This window comes from Amia ocellicauda, chromosome 3, assembly GCF_036373705.1.
Source record: "Amia ocellicauda isolate fAmiCal2 chromosome 3, fAmiCal2.hap1, whole genome shotgun sequence".
NCBI classification, from domain to species: Eukaryota; Metazoa; Chordata; class Actinopteri; order Amiiformes; family Amiidae; genus Amia; species Amia ocellicauda.
This window is the reverse complement of record NC_089852.1, coordinates 4,226,481-4,243,620: the sequence shown is the minus strand read 5'-3', so window position 1 is coordinate 4,243,620 and position 17,140 is coordinate 4,226,481. Positions and strand designations below refer to the sequence as shown.

General features: G+C 39.0%; 1 protein-coding gene across 3 annotated transcripts in view; it reads right to left on the bottom strand.

The window, feature by feature from the left end:
* The window catches only part of iqsec1b (IQ motif and Sec7 domain ArfGEF 1b), a 170,026-nt gene that overhangs the window by 130,143 nt on the left and 22,743 nt on the right, over positions 1-17,140 (bottom strand). For all 3 annotated transcript variants that reach the window (XM_066697787.1, XM_066697788.1, XM_066697793.1), the window contains exon 2: positions 2,919-2,948. In XM_066697787.1, coding sequence (XP_066553884.1) covers positions 2,919-2,948 — 30 coding nt within the window. The remainder of the gene's footprint in view (positions 1-2,918; positions 2,949-17,140) is intronic.

The window sequence follows — 17,140 nt, the reverse complement described above, 5'->3', positions numbered from 1 at the left end:
GTTTACTACCAAGATCAATGCAAATTCGAAATCATGGCAGTCGTAAGCAGCCTACCCCTTCATACTTTGGTGTCCAGTACTAATATTACAGACATAGATTCAAGTCCACATTGATTTCTTGCATGTGGTCTACAGAGCCGGGCTCAGGAAACATCCAGAAGGCAATGAAACATGATGAAAAAGGTTCTGAATGTGAAAAAAAATCTGCTGTACAGCTGCTGTTTAATAAAATATTGATATGAGAAAATAGAGATGTACTTACTGTATACTCTGCATCATAAAACAAAGGGCTACAGAGCTACCTAGATCCCAGTGTGGCATGTTTCAAATATAGCTAACCATAAGTATTATTATTATTTATTTATTAGCAGACGTCCATATCCAGGGTGACTTACAGTTTACATTTCTATTTTAAATGAGTAAATCCAGATTAACCTCAGGGAGCAGAGATTTCCCCACTGAAACATAAATGTTCATACATTCAAAACCAAACAATCCTAACAAACAAATCGCAGAGACCAGAAACGCCTACAAACACTGCGAACGCCTACAAACACTTAATTTCTACAGGCTTTAACCAATGCTGAAGCCGAAAATACTGGCATGAACCCTGAACAACATGTAATACTAATGTTGTTAAAGTGCATTCAATTTTTTCCTATTGGAATATGAACTGGTGTAGTAGTTTAGTAAATCTTACTTATAATTGGTTTTCATGTCTAAAAGTCAGTTGACTCCCAAAGACCAGGCTAAAAGTGTACTGAGAATACAATCCATGCCAAAACTCAACATAAGCTTTCCCGTTAGTTTCCACTGAGTTTGGTGCAGTTTTGCTGTACAGTAAGAGAAGTGTCATCTTTGACATGTCAGATCTTGTGATTTCGGAGGTCAGACATTGACCGTGGAGATATGCAGAACAAACTGCCTCTCCATCAGAAGACAAAGAGAGCTAGCTCATCACTAAACTATGCTTTTATTTACTGTACTTTCACATCACTCTCTTTGCCAAGTGTCTGCTGATTTAAAGCTACAGTAAGCAGGACCTTGAGTTAGGCCTTCAAAAATAATTTCACTGGAATGCTGACGGGCTGTTTTTTGGTAGCATTCACTTGGATAGAAGGCTGTACACACACATACACACACAAAAACATCTAATGTATTATTCTGAACTATAAAACCAATATACACTATTTATGTGAATACATGCTCTTATTTATATAGTACTAAAAAAAATACCCATTCAATGTCAGATAAGTTAAATGCAACCCTTTTGATATTATAATTTATTACATCATTTTTATTTTCCTCATGTTTACTTCAGAATACCACTTTGACCCTGAAGCTCACTCTTCTTGCATTGACAATTAGGCCCTGGGGAGAATGCATTACAAAATATTAATTTTAGTTTTTAAAATGGAGAAAAGAAACCTCCAAGGAATATAGAAAAACAACTAACAAAAAACAACTACAATACAAGTAGTTATTCAAATAGAATTTAAGAGATTTAATCATCAGTTATGTTTAAAAACAAAAACAAACAAAAAAAACTGTTACATAACTCACATGCCTTTGAAAGTTTTACAGATGTGTTAGGGAGTGAATGTAAAGCCCTGGAAATGTGAAGAACCCTGTATTGCACTTTCACGGTTGTTCATTGCTTGTATTTGGCATCACCTTAGTATTGACAAAGCCACTAGGAAACAGTATATGATGGGTTGAAAATGGCAATTAGCTGGGCTTGAATGGAGCCAGCGCACTTCTAAACAAGTTAGAGTTATATCAGGATTCGAAAAGAGGATCTTGCACTTTCTATTATTTTTGTAGATCAAGTGCAGTCACCCACAGTATTAGCACTGGTCTGATGCCACACTTGCCATTTTGAATGATGACAATGAAGAGGGATTTCTATGGTATAAATCTAGGGTCCTGTGTGAAACATGTAGGGTAAATAAATCCTTCCATGGAAATAGGAAATGCTTCAAATCCAATAAGTATTGCCTATAAGAGTCCATTCCATGACAGACCAATATCTCTGCTGAATTACAAGTACAAAACATTACACCGATATCAGTGTGGAATTAGAAATACGACATAGTACACTAAAAACTTGTTCATATCTAGTTTTCAAGTAAAATCTACATTACATGGAGTGATGAATGGCACACAAATGCCCTCCACCCACCCACACCACTAAAAACTAACAAAAGATCTGCTGAACAACATCTTCCTCTCGTTAACAGAAATGCCTTCATTCGGTTAAAGCTGGGGGAGTTTTCATTGACGAGGGGTGTGGCTTTAAAAAGTCTTCCACAAGCCAAAAGCAAAGCAAGCAAAAATACTTTCATAACTCCTAATAAAGACTACTGTCCTATAGAAGTGTTCAACAGCTACAGTATTTGGTGGAGAGTTACCCTGTTGTGTATTTGGCAAAAGCTTACAAAAACCACAATGAAATGCATGCAAATAGAGATATGACATGTACAGAATTAGGTTGAATGAACAGCATACATTGATTAATTTAGGCTTAGCTATAACACGTAATCAAATGCATGAAATTCTGTATGGTACACAAACAAAACACACAATCTGCACCATGCAGGACCAAAGCCACTTCACACAGCATATGGGACAACACCAACCATAACTCACAAATCTCTGACAAGCATTTTGATTCAGGCAAAGTACTGGCTTATCACCACAACACCGTTTGAGCCACAGGTGATTAAACCAGTAATGTCACGGATCATAAAAGACGAAAAAGAAGTAGAGATGCAGAAAAAAGGCAAATGCTTAATTCCTTGCTGATAATCGTCGAATGATGAAATCCTATTTCAACAACCAGAGCACAGGGGTTAATTGAAACGGTGCAGTCCTGAGAGAATGTCACGATGTATTAAGAGAATTCATTAAATGCATACCTGACACTTCTTGAGCCTTCACACTCGGACCTGGAAGAAAAAAAGATTTTAAAAAAGAGCATTAGTTAAAAGATCAGTGCGGAAGAAGAAAAACATGTTTAAGAATGCTTTGCAAAATCTTTAGAAACAATCAAGCATCACTTTAAAAAGGTTTTTGAAAGAAAGACACGTATAAATCCAAAACAGGAACAGTCTGCGGCCACGGGGGAATAATTGTAAGTGAGGGTGTGACGGTATACGCTTGGCTTCTCCAGATGATTACTATCATTGCAGCCTTTCTGAGGTCTGGGTTATTTAATATATTACACAGAGAACTCCTTCAGTTTCCACGTGCAAAGAGACTCTTTCCCTGTGGGCTTAATTTGCAGAGAAACAGACAGTCAAGTCACCTGTCTATCTGCCGCGGTGGGTATGCAATATAATACACAAAGTGCTGCAGACCCCTCCTTCACGCCATTCAATGGAATTGGCCCATAAAGCATCTGCATCATCCATCAGCACGAGGGCACCTAGATGAATTCTCTTGAGCAAAACAAAATCTGTATCATAATACTGTACAGATACAAAAGCCACAAGAAGGAATACAATCAAATCAGGCAACACTGAGAGATTGTATTGAGGGATGGGATATACAGTCTGGTATTGAATTTTTAGTTTTGCCGAGATCACAGTCATGAACGATGTAGTGCAGTGCTTTCAAAGGGTGAACCTTTATAGGCTTTCTCCAAAAGGGCCGCTTTGCGTGAAGCACAATTCCCCTCGGCACACTCCCAACTGTGGGAAAGGTTTTGGAAGCAGCGGCCTCTCCACGGACGTGATCGAGAGCCCTAATATCCACTCCTGAGCTCCTGCACTTCACGGAGCTCCGGGTTAGAGCATCTCTACATTATTCATGAAGCCTACCTTTGAGATATATCCCTGTCAGAGATCCTAACGCTTAAAGTGAACACAGACCAAATCCTTTCATATGCAGGGCGAACAAAAAGCTGCACCTGAGGAAAAATGGCAAATCTCAGACCAGATCAGCCGCAACTGTACTCCTCAAAGAAAACTGTCTTATTGCCCTGAACCGGTTCCAGCTCTGAAATCCATCCATTTTACAGAAACCACATATTTCCATGGGACTGCAATTCCAACAGAACAACGCATAAAACAGGATTGGTATGAGTGCAGTAGATAAAAGCAAACGAACAATATTGTATCAGATACAATAAAATTTCATATTACAAATGTTGCCATGGAATATAATATAAAGTCCACTAAAGGAAAGTTTAATAAAAGCTGGCTAGATTTTCACAGAGGTTAGAGTGAAAAATCCAGCTCTGATCAACAACCACAACAAAATCGACCTTTATTCTGAGTCCGGTATTTCTCCTCTAACACAGTAAGGCTTGGACACTGGTATTTAAAACCTCCTATCCAGTCAACCTTTTCCTGAAGGTCTCCAGTTAACAGCTCCCCTTCATCTGCCACAGGCATCAGCTTAATAGGCCTCCTGTTCTCATGCTCCTCATTGCAGAGACTGAGGGAGAAACCATCCTATTGCAGTTTGCACTTTTACAGTCACTTAACCCCGACCCGGCATAATTCCTGTTGTCCACTTCTGTGCTTTGGGAGACGGGCAAAGCAGTTTATTTTTAATGTGAAAGCTCATTGACACCATTGCCAACAATTAAAACAGTGACACTGAGGGAATATCAGACAAAAAACTAAAAACTGCATTCAAAACCAGAATAAAATCAACCAAAAAGACCTTTCCACAAAATTATGTATCATACATCACCCCTTTTTCAGAAGGCGGTTTTGCCTTCAACTTTTTCTCTTTTTACTTTATGTAACGAAATCACTTTAAAGTTGTGCTTTCAGGTGCCATTTATAGGAAATGTACATTCACAGCTAAAGCTTGTTAGGTTGTAGGATAATTACAGAAAATGTGTCCACCAACAGACAGGACATCGACATGAATTACACATGACTGTGTGTCTAGTCCTTCCCTCTAGATGAGGTCTAATTCTGTGCCACACCCATCATTTTAAGATTTGATCATGGGAAGTATTAATTAGGGGCAGATAACTTACAGATGACATTAATATGTTGCTGTAAGTCCTCTGCTTTTGCCACAGCAATCTAGTATCAGTTTCCAGTTCACAGGATCACAGAATAAACATGTTGTCATATCTAAACTGAAGATTTGGATTTGGGATAGAACTAGATTAAGTAACACATGAGAAAGATCTAGGAGTCTATAGAGACTCACTTTCTCCATCCAAACAGTGTGCTGAAGCAATAAAAAAGGCAAACACAATGTTAGGGTATATTGTCAATAGTGTAGAATTGAGAACAAGGGCAGTGATGTTCAGACTGTACAATGTACTAGTTAGAGCTCATCTGGATACTGTGGACAGTTCTGGGCTCCACACTTCAAGAAAGATATCGCTGCTCTAGAGGCAGTTCAGAGGAGAGCAACCAGACTTATTCCAGGTCTGAAGGGAATGTCCTTTTCCAAGGCTTAGATCCGATACCCACGACAGCACCAGGTGAATTCCACACCGAGACATATAGCACAAACACACAAGCAGCAAATGACAGGTCCTCAACGAGGGAATTGTGTCTCAATCGTTTTTCAGAATCCAAAAGATGAAACGCAGACCGTGGATGCCCTTACCTACAAGCTTAATGACACTGGTGAAGGCATTGCAGAGTAATGATTAAAAGGATTGTCTAATTAAAACTTTCCCAAACTCTTGGGTTCTCAAACAATGTAATACTTTTCCTTCTTGACATAGCTTTGCTTATTATAAACTCAAAATCAATAGAATTTCTAAAACAGTGTTCCCCTCCTGTCGGGACTTGGATCAAGGCTTGAGAACTTAAAAGGCACTGTTTTGCAGTAACCCATCTGTGATTGTTTTGCTGCTGAACAGTTTTTTAAGATTTAAATCCAGATGATGATTCAACAAGCTTGAAAAGAACTGGACTTTGGGACAAGTCTGCAGCTGCAGAGAGTTTGTCTCTACAAGATCATTAGCTTCTATCAGCTCGGAGATTGACTATCTATCACAGGCCAGTAACAACAAATTAAATGTGTAAATGACCACATTCAAACTGTTAGGAGAAAAATACAATTCTTCATGGCAATTTAATTACAGCAATGGGTGTTTTTTCAGATTGTCAGTCCTCACAGAATTGGCATGAACAACAATCCCCATCGGAGTTGACTATTTTGACACCACTGCAACTTACCCAAGCTTTTTTCTTCTCCAATCGGGATTAGTGTCAACAAGCTTTTAAAATAAAATAAACACAAAAACTACAAAATGACTGCGTGTCGATGAAATTAGCTGACACATTGTGACAGGGGGGAGAAAAACTATTTTCAGTTACCTGTTCATCTGAGAATTGAGGATTGGCTGCCTTTTGCATTTTTTCTTTGAACCTTTTCACTTTCCTTATTTCAGTTTTTTAATGGTATTGGATTTCGCCCGGAGCATTAAGTATAGTAAACACAAACAGGCCTCCACTTCTTTAAAGTTTCTAACACATAGTAAAATGTTAGCAGAGTCTTAAAAAAAGGAGGAGGTATTTCAGGATGAGGTGCAACATACTCAAGGGGATTGAGTTTAGTGGAGTTTACTGGCCAGCCCTTGCCGAGACTCTCATCTCCAGGGAAGATGTCGGTCAGGCACGTTTGAAGCTGAGGAAAAAAATCACAGGTGCATCAAACAGTGGAAATATCCCTCTCTTAAGAAGCTGTTCATTTGCATCTTCCAGCATCTGCTGGGTTTGTGAAAAACCTGGAGATCTGAGGGGCCAGGCCTGACAAATGATCTGTGACTACACTGGTTTTCGTTTCATGAGCCCACACCTTAAAAAATATCAATCATCAGTTGGTCTCTGTACATGTAGTTGTCTCTAGGCACTTCGCCCTTAAACAAAGTTCTAAAGGTGCATAGAGCAAGGTGCCCAGACAATGCAGTGACTTGAAAACGCATGAAAAACTCCATTAGGCCACCTCTTTGCATTGACTCAGTACTTCCGATAATAAATCACGGTGTTCCGACAACTCTGCAACGATCACCTGAGAGCGCGGCAGCTGTCACCCATTGTTGCGGTTGACTATTGATGACCTGCCCTTGATGTTTGGGAACATCTCCATTCTGTATCTGAGCTCGGCACACGTCTCCGCATCACACACTCTCTGACAGGTTCACACACCAGTGATTTTCGAGATGGACGGCCTCCATTGTGCCACTTTTTCTCCACATTGCAAAAATGAAAAGAAATGCATTCTCCCCAACGTGCTGAAAGTAAATTTATCGATGTCATTTATCTTGACATCGATTAGTTTTAATGACGCCACTTTAACTTCGTGACATCACGCTGTACATTTGTTTTTACAGCATGATTTATCCAACACGTACTACTTCGATTAAGCACATATTAAATTGCTAAATGTTGTCAAGTACTTTTTATAAGTGTCTTGACCCTTTGTTATGAGAAATCTCATCAAGATTTAAAAAGAAAATATATTCTTCCTTCTAAAACATCCAGATCATTTGGATACAACCTAAAAAAGATCAAAGTCTTAACAACTACACCACCCAATCCAAAATTAAACTGTTTTAGAGGCATTTAATTCTGTCTGAGTTCCAACCCAAGAACCTTTGCTAATCTGTAAAGTATGTCACAATACAAATGCCAACAAGCTGTTGTAAGCACATTTATGGAACTGCAGTTAAACTAGACATTTTATATCGCCTCCAGTGGGATTTATGGGAAGAACTGGAGCCAGACTTCCCCTTCCTACCCTTTAGGTCCATGACAGAGGCTTCCACCCTGCCCTGCATCGCAAGCAGCCCACTTAATCTGTATTTATGAGGCAGATCTGAGATACGAAAGAGTGGCCGTACAGCGCGCATTAAAACCCTGTGTATGGATGATTTCTCTCAATAAAGCTCTCTCCACTGCTTTGATTTCCATTATTTGCACAGGAGCATGCAACCAGCAACACAGCTTGCAGCTATTAATTGAGAAGTAAAATGCTCAGGTTTGAGATGCATTATATAAGCCTACTCAATGTTATTAAAAATCCTCCAGGCGATCAGCACATAAAACACTTTTCTTCCCCCTTCTATCCAATGAAATATTTGGTAATGTGCCATACAATCTCACAGATACTATATTGTAAACAAACCATCTAAATTACACCGAATCTGCAGAGGATTTTAAGCGGATCTCTTCTGGGATCCTGGGGGAACTGGTCGACTCTGAGGTTAGAGGACATTGCAGATTGCAGATTGAAATTAACAGTCTTGTAGACAGTCAGTGTAAATCCCTTTGAAATATTTTTTCCTCTTTCGTTAAAAGAAACTTTGGCTTCTAGTACCACAGTGGAAGCCGAATGCTTGTAGTGTTTATCAGTTTCTCTCACATACAGGATTAACAAAGGAACAAAATACCAACTGTCAGATTTATTACAGGAGAAGTAGACTGGTCCCTCACTTCCCCATCATCCACACAAAAAAAGTCACCAGAATCCGATAGCGCTGATGTCCCTGATGTTTGTTTTAACATGTCATACCACCCATACATTGCCAAATCTCGTTCATTGCAAGTCAGGTTTTTTTCACTATTAAATCCACATTTGTTTAATCCAGCTAGATAATCAAATTAACCTTTATACCTGAAAGGCTATGTATCACAGCGGCAAAGAAAAATTACATGTATGGCGTGGCAAAGGATGGTAACTTCCCAGCTTGTGGGCTCCCTCCCACCAGACGCTACACGGATGCAGTAGTGTAGCAAAGAGCTGCATCTTGCTTTGCAATGTGCGTCAACACTGAACTGCACCAGTACTCACACTGGGAGCAACAGGGGTTTATAAGAAAGATGTGCTCATGCTAGTAATATTCCCACAATGCCCTGCTGTTCCAGAGGGGCAGTATTTGAACTAAATTGCAACAAAAAAGCAGATGTTCTTAAAACATCTGAACTTACTAACTTTTAAAGTGGAGATGAATGAATTATAATAATTTGTATTACTATCTCAAACCTGGCACAAGATGAGTGTATTAGTATAAAACATTCTCAAAATAACTAGGTTGCTGCACCAAAAGATGCACTACTCGTAGCATAATGCAGTCCAGCATTACACTGCCTTTTGAACACTCAAACAAATGCGTTTATCTGCAACACAAGAGCAGCCCCTTAAAAACGCACAGCACTGCACCACTGCAGAACGTCACCGTGTGGCCGAGCTCAGATCCCGGACAAAAGTCTTGGATCGGTTACAGTACTTTAGCAGACACACTTATTATCTGCACAATAATCTTATTCAATACACAGAACACTCGCTTGAGCCGCTCACGGTGGCATTTTCAAGCAACTGACCTCAGATTGCAAGTAAAGGGAACAAAATCAATTTTACATTTCAAGATCCAGTGGGAGAGTTGCATTTTAAATACATTACATTCCTATTGCATTTTTCTTCACTATTTAATTGGAAAATGTTACCATTATAAACTGTAGACTTTTGATTAAAATGAAGCCAGCTGGAGCAACCATCAGAGATCCTTACGACAAAGTTAGCAGCTCAGCTCGGCCATGTACCTTTTATGGATTCCCAATGTATATGAAAGCAGTGCATGTGTAATTCTTATCATAGTGAAACTTTCAGCTGCATAGTATTCCACCGAGTCTCTTCAATTACAGTCTAAAACACATATGTTGCATCATAGTGGATCCTGGTTTGGCCCACTGGGGTCCCCAGCGCCGGGTAATTGTTCTCTCCTATAAAACGCGTAGGTGAGAAGAATGTCAAATGAACAAAGCTGCCGGGTTATGAATCAAACCACACAAAAACAGAACTAGCACTTAAACCATTACTGCTGTTATCCCAGACAGTTCTGCACAGCCGAGTCTCTTAACATGATTTAATTACCTAATTAAATAAAAATCGAAACTGAAAAACTGGGATATTAATTTAGGGTAGATGACTAAACCCAGTCCAATACTGCCCAAAGCATACAAACTTATGAGAGGCCGACTGATTTAGAATACATTTTATGTTTATATATTTGATTTTATATTATGAACACAAGTAGGGATGAAGCGATTTAAACCTCTACAGCAAATGGGAGATGCACTGGGTTAATTACAAGAATCGCAGGACAGAACAGCAGTGTTGCTGAATTGGTCTGTTTGCCGATACATAGTGCACAAAGACAGTAACACAATAACAGAGAGACAGTTCCGGTATTACACATCAATGAGGTACAAAGTGACTGTGACATATACAAGACTGCAGGCGGGTGTGTGGAGTATGGGGATCCACAGCACTGTATAGTACACGGAAAGAAATAAGGACAATTACATCAGCTCTATGAACAGAATGCCTGAGCTTTATTCTGAGGCCAATTAACTTTTTATTGATTTCTGCCTATCTTGAGCCGGTTACACGGGAGATGCCAACAAGAGAACCCATCCAATACCTTCCGACGGTATCTGAATAATAAGTCCACATGCATGGTTGTGTAAATGTTCAGAAACTGTGGACGACACAAGGGATCGTGGGAATGTGTCTGCTTGGAGTATCAAGAAGAGTGAAAAAGAGATTAATGGATCTGAACAGAAAAAAAAGTGACAATTGAAAGAGTGAAAATGTTTAATCGCAAGGGGCTGGAAACAGTGCAAGAAGAACAGATCAAATATGGATCAAGGAAGATATTGAATGGATCCCCAGAGATTAAAAAAGACAGATGACAACCACATAGACAATGGGAAGAAGAAATCACACATGTTCCAGGCGTGACGTGGAAAAGAGGAACTATAGAGCGAAGCGAATGGAAACATCTTGGGGAGCCTTCATCCAGCAGGGGATTGACATGTGGTGATGGGGATATATATACAAATGATATATATTTACGATATAATGCTTATATTTATAAAGAATCCTATGCTTTTGAGAGAGAATGTATCTTTGCCAGACATCGCATTGTAAGTCCTCATCGTATTTCTATATTAAATACAGGAAGTCAGTGTATGATACGATAATCTTTATGGAAACAAAGAAAACAATCTGTTTTCACAGGAACACCTTGCTTTATCCCTATAATTAAGCACCGAATGAGGGGATGTGGAGCGAGATATTTCAGGTGCTGCTGTGAAAGCGCTCAAGAAAGAAGCTCAGGCCTCTGCTGTCATTTGCTTTGGTGGAGAGATCGATATTCACCTCCCAAGCCAGTCCTGACTCATTTGGCATTCGTTAAACAGCCAATCCCACAGAGTCAGGAGGCAATGCGTCAACAAAATCCAGCAGCTCTGAAACTGCCTTTAATTGGCTGCATGTCTTGGTAGGGAAGACAGGAGAATCGCCGGGCACAATAATCCTGTGACTCTCCCGATGTTACTGTGCTCACAGAAATGTTATATTGGCAACTCTCTCCTCACTAACCATCGCTATCTGTGTCCATTAACAATGATAAACAAATATTGCATTTCAACATGAGTCGTACAGTGACAGCTCTGAAATGGTTGAATTGTATTCCATACATTCATGGTTCTCTCTAGGATTTTTTATATTTAGAGAAGCCTTTATTACAGAGCAAGGTCAGGGCTTTTATGCTTTTTTCCCCCAGTACATATTGGCCTGCTCAATTTCAATATATCAGACTACCTAATAAATTCAAATCCTAAGAACACAGACTGAAATGAGGAGGAAAATTACAAATATCAGGCAGCATTACAGATTATTCTGTGGAACAGTTTTGCAGTCATAACCAAAAGCCATTTCTGTGTATGAATAAAAGTTTTTTAGCCAGTGCAGACATCTGATAAGTAATATAGGTTGCTTCTATGTGCTGCATCAGGGCCACATTCGTACGGTCCGGTGCTTCAGAATAATCAATAATAAGAAATACTCTACAATCAGCTCCGTTCTCTCAGACTTTCTCTTCCAAGTGAAGAAATTAAAGCTGAAAATAGGTCAGTATGGAAGATGCCCATCAAATGATAAAGAAACCCAAATTGTATTGAATACATCAAAGGAAGTCAGACAGAAATTATAATGTAAGAAATTAAAGTCAGCCCAAGGTGAGTGTATGTGGATAAATAATCACAGCATTTTATTTCAAAACAGTGGCCAATATCTTGTCTTGTAATCTATGAAAAAAGCACTTGGAGGCACTGGAAATGGTAGGAAGGAGTTAACATGAGACCGCCAACGCTCAAACGCAAGACATTTTCAAGGTGAAAGTTTGCCAATTTTCACATTGACTTGCTGTGGTTATTGGAAGATAAATGAGGATTTAACAACACACTCAAATGGCTTTAGACAGGTTTTAGATATTAAAAGGCAAACCTCTAGCCTGCCATGATGGATTGCAAAGTGAATTAGCCGACAACATGTGGAAAACACTCAGATTCGCGACTGAACAATGTGAAACGGAGCTCAAATCCAGGCAATCAGAAACATGTCCCTAATCATGAAATATAACTGAGAACACAGCGTGGAGAGATGAACCATAGTGGCATGATCAGATCTGAAGCGACTTTGTATTAAAAATGGTCTGAGGAGAAGAAACAGATGAAGAACAAAGACAGACATGGAAGTGAAACCAATCAAGAAGTGAAGTTAAGAGACTAATGGAGGCGGGCAGGTGATCCATAGCAAACCCGAGGTCAATAGTGTTAAATGTCACTGCATTATTCATGGGATATATACACACATACTTCCACAAGCAAAACACACGTCAGTACTGACCTCTTATAAAGATGCTACGGTTATCCGCACATCTGAATCAAGTAAGAACAATATGACAAGTGGATCACACTAGCTGTGTATATTAAGAGTTGTTTTGACTATTGTATAGCTACACTAAAATAAATAAAATATAAAGATGACGCTTGGGAAGTGATTCTGTCAGAAGTCATTTGCAGTCTGAATCAGACCGAGAAAGGCTCTAACTCTTATTTGCTTAATTGTACAGCATTGATTCATTACCAACCATTGGCTATAATCGGTTTAAAGCCATTTAGTCATACACTGACACATAACTGCCTGCAGTTCAAAGAGTTTCTTTCACTGGGGAATTCAAACGCCTCTCCTACAGATGTGGAAGAGTTATTTCGGCCTTTCATTTTAGATTTTATTTTTCCACCAGGGATTTAATTTTGTTTGACTGCAAACTGCTGTTAAGATATCAGAAAATATGGGCAGCAGTTATCAAACTTATTCCAAAAATTTAAAATCTGCTACTTTTCTCCATACAAATATGTTTGTGTGTGTGTGTGTGTGTGTGTGTGTGTGTGTCTGTGTAATTATATATACCCCCCCACACACACAGTTTGGATTAGGTTAAGGTTAAATGTAAGATTAAGCATTTGTTTTGAAGTTCTATGTACAATTTGGTTATTTCCAACTGCTCTCTTGAAAAAAAAAAAAAAAAAAAAATTATATGAGAGGTGTATTGTAATATTGTATGGTCTTAAACAATATTCTGCCAGTCAAGGTTATAATCACATCTGCATTTGAATTATGTTTTAAAGAGGAGATTCAAAGCCAGCATTTTACACTAAAAAGAGGCTTTTGAAATTGTACACAAAGCTGTCAGCGGACCATAGAACAGAAAGAGGAGTTCATTTTGTCTTTGTTAAATAAGATAACTGACATTTTTGCAAAGAAGAAATGTGAACAAATTGCGTGGCCTTAGTCATCATTTTAAACAAGGCAATTAATGCTGCCACTGGGATCTATTATTTAATACAAGGGGTCCAAACAGAACATACACCAGGTGCCTGGATATTTCTTGAGGAAAGTAGACAGAAGACTGAAAGAATCAGACAAAAAAAAACAAGTACATTTACACCACATAGAGATGTTTTGCTTTTGTACATCCTGAGTTTCTATCCCTTATGGGATTACGAGTATGAAGCATTTTAGAGGGTCCTTACAGCACCTACTGTAATATCAAACCACACAATGTTTTTGGTGCAACGTTATGCCGTTAAGTCTGGGAGGAGGGGCATGGTTAGACTTGGTTAAGCATCGCTCGTACCTCGGTCCCCCTGCTGCATTATAACCAAACTCCAGTGCCATTACGAAACACCAGTCAATGAAAAGGTTACTGATGAGGTAAGATATGGCGGAGGTCTGGTACTATCTATAGCATCTCCTTTGGGAATATGTCTAAGTGCAGATTAATACATGAAGACACAGCAGAATATTTATCATATTGATCATTAGCCCACCTATTTTAGAATTCACCAGCAGCTCCTGAGACATGTGTATATATATATATATATATATATATATCGTTTCAAGAAATATCTGTGAGAAATATCTAGTGACAGACCAAAGCTGACAAAACCTTTGGTTTTATCATATAGAACTTTTTCTCAAGAAAGCTAAAGGCAAGGTCTTCGGCCATTCACTTTTAGCTTTCAGAACGGTCTCTAGAATAATAAATAAAACTGAGATGAGATTAACAAAGATTGAAGCCTCTCATTGAAATAAGACTTGCATAAAACTCGAGGTCCTCAAAACAACATAGCAGATCACATAACATTATTTAAAGAGAGGAGAAGGAATGAAAATGAGAAAACATTGGCCCAGAGCAAATCAAAACTTTGACCTTCCTGATAACAGAACATTACACACTTGTAAATGATCTCGTTTTTATTTGGAAGTAGTAGAAAGTGGTCTCACACAATGTTTACGATTTGCGATTCACAGAAAGGTCAATGTTTTGACTTGTTCGAGGTGAATATGGGTTTGTTGTGAACATAATGTTTAAAAGCAAAAATTAAAACAAAAAAATAATAATGTGCTACATGAAGGCAGTAATGGCATTATTTTAACTGAAGCACATTTAAAAAATAAAAAACCTATTCAGAGGATAATTGTAGAAGTCAGGGTGATGTTCAAAAGCACTTCTGTTAGATCAATTGAATACAATCATTACCTGCCTGAATGGAGGCCAGGTCATAATTATTAAAACAATAACACACTAAGCAGCAGTCATTCAGCTGCAAGTTTTGAAATATCACTTTGTCTATCCATTAGTAGTAATCCCAGTCCCTCCAGTTAGCAATAATGCTTCATTTGATGAGGGGATTGTAAACAAAGGGGCAGCCAATCCTTATTTCAAAAGAATCTCAATCCTACAGTTCTACATGCACCTTGAATTCATCACAAACTGAGGAAGGATTCATCCAATTAATCCTCATGATCAAGTCAATGACTTTGTTAAAGACTTGGAAGGAGGTAAAACCCAGAAGATAGATAGATATGGCTTTCAGAGTTGATGGCACAGATGTACCCATCGCTCTGGGGGAGCGCTGGCAGTTTACACACCATATTGGACTGTCAAATCAACAGAATGCATCGTCTCACTCAGATCCACCTTGCGATCATGTTTTCGCTCAGAGTTTCAGAGCACGGCGTTCAACCCAAGTCTGTAAGCAGCAACTTGAACCAAAACGACCAGAGAATTTAATTGGCAGCCGTATGCAGCAAAATGAGCCAATCTAAGCCCTGGCAGGATTATGCTGAAGACCTTTCCAAATGATAATGTATTGCCTTAATATATAACGGATTCATGAGAACAACTATATCAGAAACCCACAAACACCATAACCAGAAAGACCTATTGTATAATCTAAGGAAGCATCATTGTTATAATGGCACAATTAACATCTAACATATTTGATCTTGTACAAATTTTAATTTACAAATAAATATTAACAGTAACACTTTATAATAAGGTGCAGTGATTCCTCATGAATTCTACAGGATTAAAACATCAATACCTCACGAACATCATTGGCATTCTGATGTTGAGCACATGAACCCTAACCCTAACCCTGTGATACATGTGATGAACATCAGAACTCTGATGAAGTGCATGACATCCATGTGTTAATCCTGTGCTATTCACATATTAATTCACGAGGAATCACACCATATTATTATGAAGTGTAACTGAAATGGAAATCAATTATCAAGCATGGCTAAACAAAACTGAATGAATTAACAATTACTGCAAACAATATTTAGTATTTTAGTTTTTAGCGATGGCATTTTGCTGCAACCGTTTGCTACAAATTCGCTGCAGCTTTTGGGGAAAATATGATCTTTGAGATTAAGTTATGTTTGCATGTTCCTTTGTGAATTTCTGCTTTGCTTTTAGTACTGTTTTAGCGGTCCGTAAAAATCCAGCGTTGGATATAAAACGGGCAAAACGTTGGACATATCATTCCATAGGAAGACCTTTTCTCAAATGTTTACCTACAGATCGGCCCATCATAGCCTAAGAGAAGTAAATTCTCCCCTGCGACAGTGAAAATGAATTACACTACAGAAGCTTCCTGTCACCTAATCTTATCTTCCCCTCATTTTTGTTCCTGTCATTTTGTTTTTCCCCCAAAGTGCACCAAGCAGCTTTTGACAGTTTTCCTTTGCTGCTTCCTTTTCTCTCCCGGAGCTAGAAATTAGAGGTTAGCTCAGCAGGTGCTACACACTCAAACTAAACGCGGTTTCACACGTAAAAGAAGAAAGGGATCTGTTTCCTCTGTGATAAACCTCTTTGCCCTTGTAGCACGTGCCAGGAGGGAGGGGGGAGCATGTAGGACTCCCTTAATAATGCTGATTCAGAATATATCAATCTTTCCATCTGCATCAGTAAGCATTACAGGAGAGAAGTGCGCCGAATTGCATTTGGATAATAGCATAGGTTTCAAAATTACCTCTGCAAACTTTATTTAAAAAGACACGTTTAGCCAGCGTCTGAAAATATCATTTTTCCGGCATGTTAGGGATTGAGTGTACCCTTTAAAAAGAAGAAGAAATGAATAAACTGTCACGAAAACTCAAACGAGCAGGGGTTGTGTTGATGTACTGCTTCCCATGAAGGGCGCATCTTTAAAAATTAATCTGTTTCCTTTGAATTATGCATCACCCCTTTTCATAGATCGTCTTTCTGCTCTAAAGGTCAGAGCCAGAGCGCCGCGACCTGCTCCCGTCGCATGTTTGCAACCGTCTCCGGGCGTAAGAGGAAAATGAGGAGAGTCATTAGCAGGTGCTCGAACCAGACGGACAACCACAGCTGGAGACCATCCCCGGGAAGCTAGAAATGAAATAGCACCAATAATGAGGAGCATTATCAATCACAGCGCGGAGGCAGCATGCCCAGTGCCTGTGCCACGCATGCCGTGAACCGCCAGGT